Consider the following 15,730-nt stretch of genomic DNA (forward strand, 5'->3'; position numbering starts at 1 on the left):
AACTGTGGTTTTCCGAGCGAGTGAGGTTAAAAAGTAATTTTGAAATGAATTTTCCAGACGAAAGTGCGTCACTCGGCGGACAACAAGCCGGCAGCGTCGAAGGATCCCGAGCCCGCCGCCAGGCCGGTCCATTCTCCTACTGCTGCGGGTATAAATAACCTTCAACTATTTAATGATTCAGTGCCAGCCCGAGCTACGCGCTACGAGCGTAGCCGATAACACGGGAAAAACCGTATGTAGCGAAAAGTGTCTACGAACAGAGAACTCCCCTGGCGAGTCACTGGCACTGACATGTGTTAATAAACAATTATTATTCAAAAAAGTTCAGTAAGTGGAGCTAGCGAATCTGATTTAATGAACGTCACAATATTCAAACGTGCAAGATTTTGTTTTATTTATTTAGTGGTAGATTCGCCTAATTCGCCACCGCACCATTAAGTAAATGTAAGTCTTTTATGTGGTTTTGCAAAAATGAGTAATCAAATGGTAAACTGAGATTTTCATTTTTACGCACTTATCCGTGCCTAAGCACACGATGAACTTTATATTCGGATTTTATTGTTAACAGTTTGTTGGCATTTGGCGTTAGTACTTAAATACAGGGTGATTTTGTCTCTGACCATACTTTGGGGAGTCTGGGGGGGTTGATATCTAGGTCATACTGAACAAGTTTTACTATGGGGCTAACCGCGAAATCGCGGAAAAAAATCTGCTGTTTTAGAAAATATTGACATGTAATTCCTCTTTTACTTCAATGAAGCCGTAATTAGAGTGAAAGGGAAAGATGTCCAATTTGGGAACTTCGATTTTCGCGGTTATAAATAAATAAATATCTGGGGACAATCTTACACAAACTAAGAAAAACCATACATACATAGAAAACATCCATAACTCAGGAACACACAAATAAATGCCCTGACCGGGATTCGAACCCGGGACCTTCAGCTTCACTACCGACTAGGCTAGGAGACCGTTATAGCCCCGGAGTCTGACTGCCCTCCTGTGTACCCTGCAGGGCGCACGTTGCTGGCCATGCTGGACGACATCAAGAAGCCCGCCCCGCCCGCCCCGCACGCCCCGCACACCCCGCCCGCCCCGCACACCCCGCCCGCCGCCAGTGTCCGTAGCAGCCACGACGACAGCAAGAACGCTAAAATAGATATTCGTACGTATACATACGACTTATTCTTTTTCTGCGCCTGCAATGGGGCGGCCGACAATAATCTTACTTCAAATCTGTACGAAAAATAGCCATCGAAAACTGCGTCAGCCTACCGCCGTCAATCTAATAATATTTTCCCCGATTGACGGCGGTTGGCTGACGCATAGTTTTCGATGGTTATTTTACCTACCGATTTGAAGTAAGAGTATTTTTAGTAGTTCGGTTTGGCAAAAAACCATAGAACGTACATAAAATATTCGATGTACGATCAGGTCCGTCCGAATCTGGCGAACGCCCCCGTTTGCAAAAAGTTCGCGCATTATGCGCAGTGCGCAAGCGACCTACGAGTGGAGCGTTAGTGGCGCGTTCACCAGATCGGGACGTATTTCGACGGTAAAAATGTTGGCGGTCAAATATAGCTACCAAAGAGGATATAACATGGAGACTATATAAAGGAGCCAAATCTCTATGTATGAAAAGTGTCCAACAAAAAACAGTAATTAGGCGGCGCCACCATACACCGAAATACTACCAAAAACAACACAACCTACGTAATTTGGTCGGGTTATTTGTTGCCTTATATGGTTCATGTTATACTCATGTCCCAGAGCCTAACTAGCGCCACCGGAGAGATTAGGAACTATTATTTAAAGCTGAAAGCGGTCACTTTTGCAACAATTCTGCCATAAGAGATTGGCATCCTTTCTATACCATCCATAGGATATAAGAAGATAGTACTGTCATAGTAAATTTTGTAACCGCTGTAAAGTCACTGCCATCTATCTACATACTTTAAAACTAAAAATGATGATTTATAAAAACACGTTAAAATGTATTTAAATATGGATAAATGATTTTTTTATTTGCATTAATTATTTTTATATGATTTTGACCCATGTTTTTTCACTGATATGCGTTAAAATTATAAATAACAAACGAAACCGTCAACGCCCTCTATACGAGAGTAGGCCAAAACTAGTGGCGCCCTCTGATCGAGAATCAAATTTTCGTGATTTTTGAGGCACGTTTTTTTCTTAGACTGTATCCATCTATTACGGAGATATCTATCTTTGATAGCTACCAATAGTAATAAGCTTAAGGTTGTGAATGTGTTTATTTTACTTGATAATAACTGAGCGATCAACACCCAACAGAGAAAACCACCCTCACATCGGAGAAGAACGACATGAGCAGCTCCAAATCGGGCGTGTTCGAGAAAAGCACCGTCGAGCGGCTGGAGAAGACGGAGGAGATGATGGAGAAAAGTGAGAAGACGGCCACGCTGGAGAGGCGGCAGAGGGAGCGGAGCGACTCGGTCGAGGCGCTTGTAGCGCAACTTAATAATAGGGTATACTTATTTTTACGTTGAATGCATTTTTTCCTCAAATACCCGTCAAAATTTTGCCATTATGTCTGTTGATGTAGCATAATCCGACAGTGAGCTTGAGCTGTCATTAAATTCAATTCATTAATCCAAAAACTCGTATATTATTTTTCTTGTTTTCTTAGTATATTTACTGAATATGCACATGTCTTAGGCCACACATTTCATATTTAATGTATATTTTCTGTCACCACAGATATCAAATCTGGAGAAGCTACTAGAAGTACAAAACGCAAAGTTCAACGCAGCCATCGAAGAGCTGACGAGCAAGCTCGCCGCCGAGACGGAGAAGCGCGTCGCCCTGCAGGGCGAGCTGCACAAGCTCGCGCACTGCGTCACGCAGGTGTAGCCTTTACTGCCTCCTCTACACTATCGGCGATGATCGTTGATAGTATCATCGTCTATCATCGGCAAGATCATCGTGCAATCAACCACACGATCGCCTATACAGCGCAAACACCCGGCGATTCTCTTTGATGCGTGCCCAAAAAACCGACAACTCACGGGTCGCAGGCGATCATTGGCGATGATAGATAATGACTGGCGGGGACTGCCGAGTATGCTCTCTACACTATCGTGCCCGCCAGTCCTCGTCTGTCATCGCCGATAGTGTAGAGGGGCCATACTACAGCCATCGATGCCAACTGCCCGGGCGAGTGAGTGCTCTAATCAGACTTTTTTTTAGTACGATTCACATATAAACATGTAAAATTATGTCAGTTCAATGGCGCATCCTATGTTTTTCAGTACTAATTTGATCAATTATACGTGACGTGTCGAATGTTGATCCCTATGACAGTTCCTCTAAGTCGCTTTTGGATAGGCTATAATTTAAAAAATAATATAAGAAATATGCTCTATCGTGTTTTTATTACTTCAATGTTACATTTCTAAATAAATTAATGTGCTATGTTTCCAAAAAATGGCTAAAAACATTTTAAGTCATAGCTGTTCCATATAAAAATGAACTGTCATAGGGATTATCATTGGACGAGTGAAGTATAGTATGAAAAGACAGAATAGGATGCACCTGGAACGTGGAGGGCACATATAACGCGCCGAATCTGAATGTGATAAAAAACTTAGTCCTCGACAAGTTCGGTTCTCCATACAAACGCAGTTACGCTCTCATTTTAAAAATTCTAGCTAGATTGCTCTGAAACTTTGTACATACAATAGGATAAGGTATATCTAGGTCTGTAATTAGTTTATGTAGGTTCAGATACAATAATAAAAAAATACAGCAAATTTAAGATTTTCATACAAAACTTGTTTTGTTCTATTTCATTTGTTTTATATACTAGATTTATATAAACTAATTACAGACCTAGATATACGTCATGTCATTGTATGTGCAAAGTTTCATTACAATCCAACACGTAGTTTTAAAATGAGAACGAAACTCCGTTTGTATGGGAAGGTGAAATTCGGCCGAGCTTGCGGGGACTTAACAATTTTAGCAACGTTCAATTGTTAACACGAGTTTTAAGTATGTCCCGCTCAGACTCCGTACGTTGTATGAAACTGTGCGTAAATAATAAGCGTTCTAGAGATTGTTCAGCAACAGCATACATCTTCTGTAGTTAGTGAAACCATTCGATCCTAGTAATGGTCTAAGTAGTTAGTCTATTTGTACTCTTTGGCGTGTTTCCTCTCCAAACAAATTTAATAATAACTTAATAAACGTCAATTGATATATGCGGAGATTGCGGAGACTAAAATATGTAACTTTTTGAACGGTTTTCTTCTCCACGTATTAATTGATTACTTTGTGTATCGAAATTGAACCATATGAATACGAATTAAGGTTCAGTAAAAACCTACACTAAGTACAAACAATTTGGAATTGATTTACATATATTATATTGCTCTTGTTTATATTTTTCTTCTGTGGGAGTTTTTTATGAGTTGACTGTTGTTTATAAAAAAACGGAAACACGCCAAGTAATATTGAGTAGACTATAGTGGCGTTTATTTAACGTCGCCTCTACTCTTCATGGTTATTTCTTATGATATTTCTAATAATGTAATGGAAAGCTTTACTCGATTTTAGTGACGCGATTGGATGTATGCATTGTAACTCTTACATAATGAAATTTTATAATGTGATGCATATTTACATTTATTATTATAGCGAAAGTGATTTTTTGTGAATGTACTTAGGTGTGCCATGGCTGAATGTAAGTCCAAATTGGAAACACCGACATTTCTTTTATATATAACAAATCGTACCTTGTGTGTTCACAAGAAAGTCTGTTCATGTGTCTTTTGGTATATTTTTTATTAAATGAAAATAATCCTTAGCATGTAAAAAGTGCTGCTTTAAAATAAGCAGTTAATAAAAAAATATCATATCATGCAGGAACAGATTTTATGTTATACATAAGTACCCATTTTGTCTTTTTGAAACTGATAACATTTGTACGATTTGATCAACAATTACTGCCTAAACAAATATAAATAATAAATAATAAGTAATAAATGTCGTAGATTAAGTATAACGCGTTATGTATCATTACAAAATTAGTGCCATTTTTTGGATCACGCACAGTCCCGCGGGGCGAGAGATGTATATTTACGTAATTTTGTGATGTTTGCAACCCTCGTTATGTGATTCGCACATTCCAGTAAAACATTGAAATTATGTTATATGCGGTAAAACAATAGCAAATATTGAACCAAAGTTTCATTTGAACTAGTATGTGGTGTAATAAATTACATTATGTATGAAGAGCCATATAGTTAATATATTTTTCTATATGTACAGAAATGATTTAAATGTTAACTTTTTGTATCGTATTATGTACCTTTTGTAAACATATCTAAATCATTTATTTGACATAATATTATTGTAAGAAAATTATTATTCATTATAGTATAGATAATTGTGGCATTTGATTGAAAGGTTGACTATGAATACTAATATGCCATTATATACAGGATGAAGAATTCAAATGAATCAGTATGGGCAACTTTAAAACTGTAACGGATTGCTATTGAACGAAATGAAGGTAAATAAAATTGGAGATGATGCCTGCGTTTGGGTAATCAAGTCAACACTTCCCTATACTGAGTCGTTTAGAATTCATACCCTAAGTTTTTATAAATGATTATGGGCGATATACCCCAATTGCTAATAAATGGAGCTGGCTAATTACTAGCTTGAAAAGTCTTATTAAGCAAATTGGTGAGATAATACCCAATACATGCTTATAGTAAACTATTGTAATTATGTTGTGACTGCTTGTCTGGTTGTGTTGTACCATCCAATGTGTTTTATAAATATATAAATAATTTGATCATAATAAATTATTTTAGTATATATGTATAGAATGCGATGCTGTAACGTTGAGTGATGACGAGCGAAGCAGTAGTATTATAGTGGTAGCATTAGGTTACGATGTGATAGACGTTGCCTAACTTACCGTATACATTCTAAATTTATTTAAATTGCTTTAATTATGCACAAAATAAAGGTCACACATAATATTAATAAAAGCTTGAATCATGAACCGGTTAACCCCGGGTTAGTGGGATGGTGCAAGTGGCCCTTATAGAGGTATAATTTAATCTAAAATAACATAATATTTCATAATATTGTCTACGGTTACACCCGTTGACCACGAACGCTGTAAAGGGTTCGAAACGTCGGGATGTATTATAAATTCAATACACGCGATATAATCCGTTTTCATAGTTTTATTTCATGAGTAACTATCGCGGTAACTGAAGACAATATTAAAAGCTTGAATCGTCAAAGAAAATTAATTCCACTGAATTAGGGCTTTGCATTTATGGTCTAATCTAAAAATGTTGGTTTTTAACGTCATTAGATCGGATATCTTTTTTTGTGATCCTATTCCTATTGGTTATATTTTATGTTATTTTCAAATGGTCTGAAACAATGAGAAACATATAGCTTTTTCTAACGCTATAAAACCTTCAGTGCTTTTACACGTAAGCTGTAGCTATCGACACTTATTTTAATTAAAACGAATACAGTACCTGTCTGAACCTCTATAATTAGGTCTGAGAGGCGAGTATGCCCATACTGAACATCTTTTACAATGCTGCCAACCCCAAAATAGCTGCTTCACACATCTCTGCTAATCATATGTCGATGTTTTTTTTTCAATACAGCTTTTTTTTGCAAATTCGGGGTTGACGCGGAAGTAAAAGTTGTTCGGTATGAGCAACGTATGTGTATAAGTATGGCTAGACAAAAACAACCTGCATATTATGTGCATGTTTCCAGCGTGTTCACAGAACGTTAAAACAGGTGCATTCTACACAGTAAATTATCGCATAATATGATTACGTTTGAAGGCCTTAGGATCTGTGATTACAATATAAATGCAATATTTTACGTTTTTACAATATATAAAATTAAAAGTCGTGGCCAGCCAGATTTAATTTATTTAGTCCCTTTTATGATTTTGACAACAGTTTAACTTTAAATATTAAGGCCTCGCAAATAACAAAGGGAGAAATCAAATATAGACAACATAATTAGATTGTCAAGCCAATACCTGCATTTAGTTTTTGATGTACATAATTATACTTTACAAGCATATTAGGTATTTTATAATGTACATACATGAGTGAAGTAAAAACTGAATTGTAAAATGGTTTATATGATAAACCGTATTTAACATTGTATAATATAGCGAAATTTTTTGAAGTAATTTTTTAGTACTTAATTTATTTTTACGTACCTACGCTGTACCCACTTAATGCATTCCTAAGGTTTAACGGTTCAGAATATTCATTATAATGAATAAAATAAATATTTGAATAACTATACAGTGTATTAATTTCCTTAGGGTCACTTCACTAACCCGGGGTTAACCGGTTAAACCTGGAGTTACCATGGTTACCAGTACTATTTGACACTGGGTTAACGGTTTAACCGGTTAACCCCGGGTTAGTGGGATGGTGCAAGTGGCCCTTACAGGTATAATTTAATCTAAAATAACAACAATATTTCGATAGAATTTTTTATTGATTATTTACATATGTAAATTCGTAACAAACACTTACGAACAAGTCTACCACTTATCGCAGGTGGTTGGTAAAGAGGCATTGCGGTGACTTTATAGTATAAGTTGGCTGAGTTTTAGGAATAAAACTACTTGTAGGTAATAGAATTATAAAATTCATAACAGCTGCATATTAGGTATTAGTATTGTAATACAAGTGTGCTATGTTGGTCATTACACACGAGGCCATACTGTGCGCGCGAGCTGAAAGCGAGCACGCAATAAAAAAGCCGATGTGTGTAACATGGGGGTATGTGTAAAGTCAGAACTCGAAGTAAGGTTAGAATTACGACCCCCCACGAAAAAGAACTGTTGCCAGAAAAGTGGGGATAGATCCAGTTAAAACTGCGACCTTTCACAAAATCGTACCAGCCAGGCAGTCAGGCGTTGCCTCGGTTGCCTTGCCAGTGCAGTAGGTTAGGTTAGAACTACGCCAACTACGGCTCCCCCTAAAATTACAATAGTTAATTCAATATAGTCTACAAACAACATGGTATTATAATTTATAAAATAAAGTACCTACTCAATAACCTCACTATACCTACTTTAACTCAGGAATAAAACGCTTCACACAGTGCCCGATCCGATATCGGATGTTGGATGAAAGTAATATGTGAGAAATGTATTTTTTGTGTATTTATTTATTCATTTAATAAATAATTATTACTTAAAAACGACAGATAACTTAAAAAAAGGCGGCCTTCCGACATCCGATATCGGAAAGGCGCTTCCGATAAATTCAGCCATGTCGGAGTCGGCTGTCGGACCGATAATATTTGTTTGTGTGCGTATGTGTAGGCATTATGCTTGTTGTAGTGACCGCTAAAGATGGCGCCCGGGCGCGCCCCCACGACCTAACTACGCGGATGTAGGATCCTACATCCGATATCGGATCGGACAATGTGAAAGCACTTGTGAAAGTCGTGAACAACTTACCTACTTACTTCATTCAGTCGCCCTATAAACTAGCATCCTAAAAATTTGATCCAAGTGAATTCAATTTCACTTGATATGTATCTCTATTTAGTGATACGGTTGTGATGACGTCACAGGTCGCTGTTCACTATAAATCTGTTGCCCTCTGAGTGCTTGCCGGTGTACTTGTAGTTGCATTTGCCGTAGGCTCCTGGAAAAGAAGACTAACGCGTCACTATCTCATTAGTTTGAAACCTACCAGTCTCTATGGATCTTAAGGTGCCGTGGGTTCAGCCAGCATTTTGAAAAATCGTAGCGCTTTATTAGATCATAAAACGGTTGCCAAAAAATATGAATAGCAGTCGTATGCGTCTTTCTCTAGTAACTTCATCGATTCGAATCCTGATTAAACAACTTTCGCTCGAGGGAAAAAATAACGAACATATGTAGGTCCATAGAGTAACTTATACTAGAGCGGTACTGTCATAGTAAATTTTGTAACCCCAGTAAATTCACTGCCATCTGTCGACACACTTTAAAACTAAAAATAAATATTTATATAAATACGATAAAATGTATTTAAACATGGATAAATGATTTTTATATTTGCATTAATTATTTTTATGATTTTGACCCATGTTCTTTCTCTGATATGCGTTAAAATTGTTAAATAACAAACGAAACCGTCAACGCCATCTATACGACAGTAAGCCAAAGCTAGTAGCGCCCTCTGAACGAGAATCAAATTTTCTTGATTTTCGAGGCACGTTTTTTCCTTAGACTGTATACATCTATTACGGAGTTATATCTATCTTTGGTAGGTCTAAAACGCACTATTATTTTTTTTACAATTTTTGCACAAAAGCTAAAAATATGAAAATTGCCTCTGAAATGCGCAATTTTATTTTAGATCGAACCCATCGATTACTTTTTTATTGTTTAACAAAAATAAAAATGATATCCGCGATCTCGGGTACGCACGGCTGACCGCTCAGTGCTCACTTGCTCAGCGAACTGCGGCCTAAACTCGGCGCCTAACTAAAATAATGAACTATAAAAACCACGTGATTCGGTAATTTAGCCAATAATGTACAACATTTTGGTCATTTTGTATATATGGCATTATGACATTTGCCGTTGTTGTTGTTTAGGTACATTCTTTAACGAACTAGTTTATACTTTGAGGGCGTAACTATGTTAAGTGCGTTTACAAAGTGTTGTACACGTATAAATTAAAATTAGACTTGCATACTTAAGTGTAGATACGCTCATATGAAAAATTGGTTGATATAAAATATATTTTATATGAATGGTAACACCAACCACGTTCAGCGGCGTCATATCATTTTTCATCATATTTGCTCGTATATATATTTTTACTAGGGTTTGCTCCCGGTACTGAGTTTGTATGGCGAGAACCGGGAATTACAACGTCGTGCGTTATCATTATTGTAGAAGCGTTGTGAGCAGGTAGAATATACTTAATGTAATCTTTTAGGTACCTACCTCTGTGTTTGCCCAACGCGCTAAAGTCCACCGGCAGGGGTCGCACCCTGCCCGCGGCCCGGGGCCTGGTGTCCTCGGGCTCGGGCAGCGGGCGCCGCACGCGCATGAACGAGCCCCGCGTCTCCGCCTGCGCGCGCTCGCTTGAGCGTACGCGCCGAGAATCCAGGAAGCGTAGGTTGCTCAGCTTGTATATTACAAAGTATCTGTGGGAGATGAGATTGAGGGAATTTAAAGCACATCTTGCTTACTTGCATGTGTACTTATACGAGTAGCCTACCGTAAACTCAGGCGGGTCATCATCATGGTTATACTTGTACAATTATAAATACAACTAACTGGTAGTCTTACTAAGCTAATTATATATCTGTTGGTGGTGGAGTAGATACGTGATTATTGGAAATACTAGGTTTTGCCCGCGACTTCGTCTGCGTGGACTTAGTAACCGCGGCTAGAGTAAGAATAGCGCCTGGATATAAAGTGTAATAGCCAACATGCAATTTGAGCATAGGCTTAATTGCTTATGTAAGTTATGTACACAAATTATCAGGCACTTCATTAATTGTTTCAATTCCACCCCGCTTTCGACCCTCTTAAGGGATGATTTTCGGGATTAAAACTATTCTATGTCATTCTCCGGGACTCAAAGTATCTCTATGCCAAATTTCAACTAAATCTGTTCAGCGGTTTAATCGTGCAGAAGCAACACACAGACAGACAGACAGACTTTCGCATTTACAATATTAGTATGGGTATTAAGATGTGAGTTTAATGTCATAACAGAAATTTTACAATATGTATATGAAATTTTAAGACATAGGTACTTACTTAACCTATGTCTATGTCTAAAGCTATTTCTCTGTTTCAAACTTGCCTCACTGATTAATGTACTACATATTAATTATAGCTCGTGATGTGATTGGAGTAAAGTGTTAAAAGATTTAATTATGAAGCGGAAAATATCAGCTATACGCCAGGAGTTACCAAACTTTTTTCTATCGTATGTTAGCAGTGCACCCTTTAGCTCTGGATGAAGATTTAGACTAAGACAATAACAAAAACTCATAAGGGATTGTGTGTATGTGACCTAATATCGTACCTATATAAAGTATCGTGTTTATTAGCGAACCTACCTATCTAGAATGCCTTATGCGGGTAATAAACGTTCCAGTGTCAGTTACAGGTGAATGCTTCCGTCCTTCGTGAATAATGCTATTAATGCTCCGATCATTAAGCTATCGGATAGAATTCAGCGTAAATTTTGCATTAAGTTTATGTAAGAACCTAATTAAGTTTAGCGTAGCATGTATGTATGTATGTATGTATATACTTTATTGTACATAGAAATAAAAACATGAAAAACAGTCGCAGAGTAAGTCACAGTAGTCTAACTAAGCTAAGTTCAGTTACTACTTTGATTTTCTAGTTCAGGCTTCTCAGAGTAGGTAATTATGTCAGAGTTATTTTATTATACTTTTAGATATTTCTTTTTCTTGTGGCAACACTGAGTAGCCAAATTATAACATAAAAAAAACTGGAATGGCCGCAAGTTTCAACCAGAAGTGAGAGGGTGAGAGGTATAAGATATGAGGCCAGGACCGGAACCAGGGTGGCGGCGACCCATCATGCGGAAAAGGAGCGATAAGGATGAGCGGAGAGTGGGACGAAGAGCGGATCAAGGCAAGCTAATCCCATCTCACCCCATTGCTATCCCCTATAACCACAATTACCTTTTCGCGAGTGTGTCGATTTTATTGATGGCATTATAATGTATGCATTAATTTTGAAATACACCCACTGGGAGAGGGAAGGGATGACACAGACCGAACTTCACGTGGGTAGACCCATCATTCGGAAGAGGAGTGATAAGGATGAGCGGAGAGTGGGACGAAGAGCGGATCAAGGCAAGCTAATCCCATCTCACCCCATTGCTATCCCCTATAACCACAATTACCTTTTCGCGAGTGTGTCGATTTTATTGATGGCATTATAATGTCTACATTAATTTTGAAATCCACCCACTGGGAGAGGGAAGGGATGACACAGACCGAACTTCACGTGGGTAGACCCATCATTCGGAAGAGGAGTGATAAGGATGAGCGAAGAGTGGGACGGAGAGCGGATCAAGGCAAGCTAATCCGAAATTTAATCATCATCGCTAATACGACAAAAATGAAATACTTTACTATCACCTGACTAAATGATCGCAAATTAAGTGCTATTTTAAATATGCTCTCAATCTCTTTTCATCACGTATACGTTCTATTTCTTTGAGATGCTTATTTATTACTTTAGACTTCATCCTCACTGTAAGTTTTATGCGAAGTGCCAAGAAAGTGCACGCTGACTGCAGGCCCACTGCACAGTTTCCATAAATGTTTAAACAGACTATCGCCTCGTAGTCTTAAAAACTACTTGAATAGATAGTAAGTACCGTTAAACCACCCAACTATGGTTCAAAGTGCCTAAGGGTTTTCTTGAATTTACGAAAATATTTAGTTTTAGTAGTACGGCTTTCAAATAATAGTTACATCTAAACGAAGATTTTCGAGTGAGTTCTGGGCAATAGTTGGGAGATTTTGGATTATAGTTGGGTGGTTTCACGGTACACTATTTCTTCATCACGCATGACCACCTTATGTTACAATAGAAAACAAGCTCAAACGTTTATTTTACTGAGCGAGAACAAACGGTAACGAATATGTTTTCTAATGTAATATATAGTTACTAACACGTGATTGAGCTACACTGAATTAGTAACAATTAACAATTAAATAATAAAATTTAGCTTTTAAAAATGTTGTTTGTAATTTGTTTTTAGCTCCTAATTCTTATAATAACCAAAACATCTAAAAAAAAAAAACAAATGAAGGTGCAAAGCTATAGTTAATAAATAATAAACATCTAATTTTGTAGAAATATTTTCACCACACCGGCTTACCAGCCGGCTAAAGGCTCTTTTGATTGTTCCAAAACGGATGAAAGTTGGATTTTATCCACATGTGGGGCCAAGTATTCTGATGCAAATTTTCAGTTGTTTCCTTATGTTGGCTTAGAATGGATTTTTAAATTATGATTTAGAACGATAAATATTTAATAGCGATTTGGATATGATTTGGGTTGATTTTGTTTGATATTTTACAGTTAGTATTTTTCTCGCGCCGGTGTGGTGAAATTTTTTGTGTTTCACTCGGTGGCAAAGTTTGTTTAACCCTCGTCCCTTGAAACCCTCGCAATGCTCAAAATTCGACTTTTCGTTCGAACCACTCGGTACGCTCGTGTTTCAATTTTAGAATCTTTCACTTACTCGGGTATCACGAGCAGTTAATCAACAACTTTGCGCCCTTGTAAAACAAATAAATTTCCAAATGTCAATATCCAGAGAGAAAAATGGGAACAACGTTTGTATGGAGAACCGGTCACCCCCCAATCCTCTTAATACGTATCGTGTTCTCTCTCTCTTTTTTTCCTGATACCCCCCTTCTGGGGTGTAGAGCTCGAATCAAATTTTTCCATTGACTTCGGTCTTGGGCAGCTTGGGTAACCTCCTCCCACCCCATCCCCAATACACCCAGCTCTTGCTCCATAGAACAACGCCAAATAGATTTAGGGCGACCATATTTCCGTTTGCCGGGCAACGTATCGTGTTAGTTGAATCTAAAGGCCAATGTACAAAAGTGACAGCAGAAGATATTTATTCACGTAATAGACGAGGGTAGAACCCTTTAATCGCACCTCTGCAGAGATAAACCTGCCACGTACTGGACACGTGCCACCTACTGTGTTTAGATTGGTATCGACGTGTTAGGAAACTTGGGAACAATTCTGAATTTTCTGAAACCCGGCAATATGTTAGTTTGGGATAGTGACGGGCGAGTGAATTATAACGTGGGATTTAGCAACTAGGGTAAGTTACATATCATTTTCATTTATGTTTATTTTTATTATTTTACAATATAGGGTAATCAGACTTAAAAACCTACAGTTTCCTTAAATAGAGTATGAAAACCATGTGACTTATACCTTATAAGTACTAAATTAAACTAGTAATAGAAATTCTAAGTTGTCAAATCAATGTTACAAAAATAATCTTTCATTTTAACAAAAATAAAACAAAAATGGATAAATTGTAAAATTCATATAATTTAGGGACGAAAACATTATATTCATACTTTTAAAACGCCAAGTTAAGTGTTTTTTTCTTAACATTTTTAAATCTTTGACTTTGGCCATTATTAAATTTCTACGTAAATCGTCACTGACATCCGCTACACATTTTTACAAAAATATGTATGACTCGGTCTGCTTTGAAGTGATACTGTATAATAAGGAATAAATGGGCTAAATTGTAAAAAAAATTATTTAGTGCAAATCGCATGTGCATTGTGCAATAATCACCTGGTCTCTGGCAGCATCGAAACAGTGGTTCACAAAATTAACTGTCGCCGTAAAAAATAGTTCAAACTGTATGCGTTTCCATGGTATGAAAGTTTAATAAAAAAGGCCTACCTGTATCTTTGATAATCGGATTCATCTTTATCGAGGTCCGAAAGTTGGTTGGGACAGGCCTTGTTGCTAAGGAGGCTTAGATACGATAAGGACGGGAAACATTCACTGATTTTATTCACGAATCCCTCCAGGTCCGTAATCTGAAAAGAATTGATTATGATATAAATTTCTTAGTGGTTTAAGAATAAGAATGATTTATTGCCATACTGGTTAGGTCTTAGAATACGTTGTGTTCGTAGGTATAAGAGTAGCTCATGTGATCCTAAGATACGAGTATAACATGATGAGATAAGGAAAATTTTCTGTTTCTTGGGTAGAAATGTTTTTTTATTTTTTTATTTATTTAGGCAACAAACAGTCATATACAAAAATGATGTAATAATAATATTTTTTATACAAGGAAATCACGCCTCACTGAATGTTTGATATCTTTTGATGATTTTATATATATAAGTATGTATTTTATACTACGTCGGGGGCAAACAAGCATACGGCCCGCCTAATGTTAAGCAGTCCCCGTCCCCGAGGCGTTACATGCGCGTTGCCGACCCTAACACTCCGCACCCTCGTTGAGCTCTGGCAACCTTACTCACCGGCAGGAACACAACACTATGAGTATGTATGAATTATGAATGAAGTAAACAAAACGATGTTTTTACATGTTTGGTTTTGTAAGATCAGCACGCATATTTTTCCTTACTTATTAAATGTACTTATATTGACCGGGATATAGACCGTGATTACCTTTTGTATTATTTATTTATCACGGTCTATATCCCGGTCAATATAAGTCTAGTGAAACTAACCGTGAATCATTCAAAACTCTTATTGAATGTAAACGTCTAGAGGTATTATCATGTTTTGACAATTTTTGTGGAATATAAATGACATAGCGCACGGTGGTGCATTGGATTCTTGTTTGCTATTTGCAAAATGCAAATGTTAATAGTGTAATGATGTCTAACTTTTTAGTGCTCTGTAGGATAGTGTTCATCAACCTTGTAATTAAACAGTTTCACATAATTCGGACACAACCGCCGTTAAACGAAATAAAGCGTTTCACATTTCAGACAACTTTGGTAGTAACATTTACTAGGATAATAAGTCGTAAAAGCTTTTGTATGAGTTTTATCCCCTAACGGCAGCTCACTGAAGTATTCAGCCTGAAACAGGTTAGTGCCGAACGTAACAACTTTGGCCTGATTGTATCGCAGCTAT

At 37.3% G+C, this 15,730-nt stretch overlaps 2 protein-coding genes across 4 annotated transcripts in view; one reads left to right on the forward strand and one right to left on the reverse strand.

Annotated features, from left to right (window-relative positions):
* Positions 1 to 7,347, forward strand: part of LOC134743604 (SH3 domain-containing kinase-binding protein 1) — a 51,185-nt gene extending 43,838 nt beyond the window's left edge. For both annotated transcript variants that reach the window (XM_063677163.1, XM_063677164.1), the window contains exons 13-16: positions 58 to 148; positions 1,016 to 1,165; positions 2,317 to 2,510; positions 2,743 to 7,347. In XM_063677163.1, the coding sequence (XP_063533233.1) occupies positions 58 to 148; positions 1,016 to 1,165; positions 2,317 to 2,510; positions 2,743 to 2,895 (588 nt within the window). In that variant the 3' untranslated portion in view covers positions 2,896 to 7,347. The remainder of the gene's footprint in view (positions 1 to 57; positions 149 to 1,015; positions 1,166 to 2,316; positions 2,511 to 2,742) is intronic.
* Positions 7,348 to 7,575: 228 nt separating this feature from the next.
* The window catches only part of LOC134743615 (leucine-rich melanocyte differentiation-associated protein-like), a 44,353-nt gene continuing 36,198 nt past the window's right edge, over positions 7,576 to 15,730 (reverse strand). Inside the window, exons 4-6 of one of the 2 annotated variants that reach the window (XM_063677180.1) lie at positions 14,513 to 14,652; positions 10,007 to 10,209; positions 7,576 to 8,711 (exon numbers count right to left, since the gene is read on the reverse strand). In XM_063677180.1, the coding sequence (XP_063533250.1) occupies positions 8,632 to 8,711; positions 10,007 to 10,209; positions 14,513 to 14,652 (423 nt within the window). In that variant the 3' untranslated portion in view covers positions 7,576 to 8,631. The remainder of the gene's footprint in view (positions 8,712 to 10,006; positions 10,210 to 14,512; positions 14,653 to 15,730) is intronic. The other variant, XM_063677181.1, reaches the window with a different exon arrangement.

Source organism: Cydia strobilella, chromosome 8 (genome assembly GCF_947568885.1).
Source record: "Cydia strobilella chromosome 8, ilCydStro3.1, whole genome shotgun sequence".
Lineage (NCBI taxonomy): Eukaryota > Metazoa > Arthropoda > Insecta > Lepidoptera > Tortricidae > Cydia > Cydia strobilella.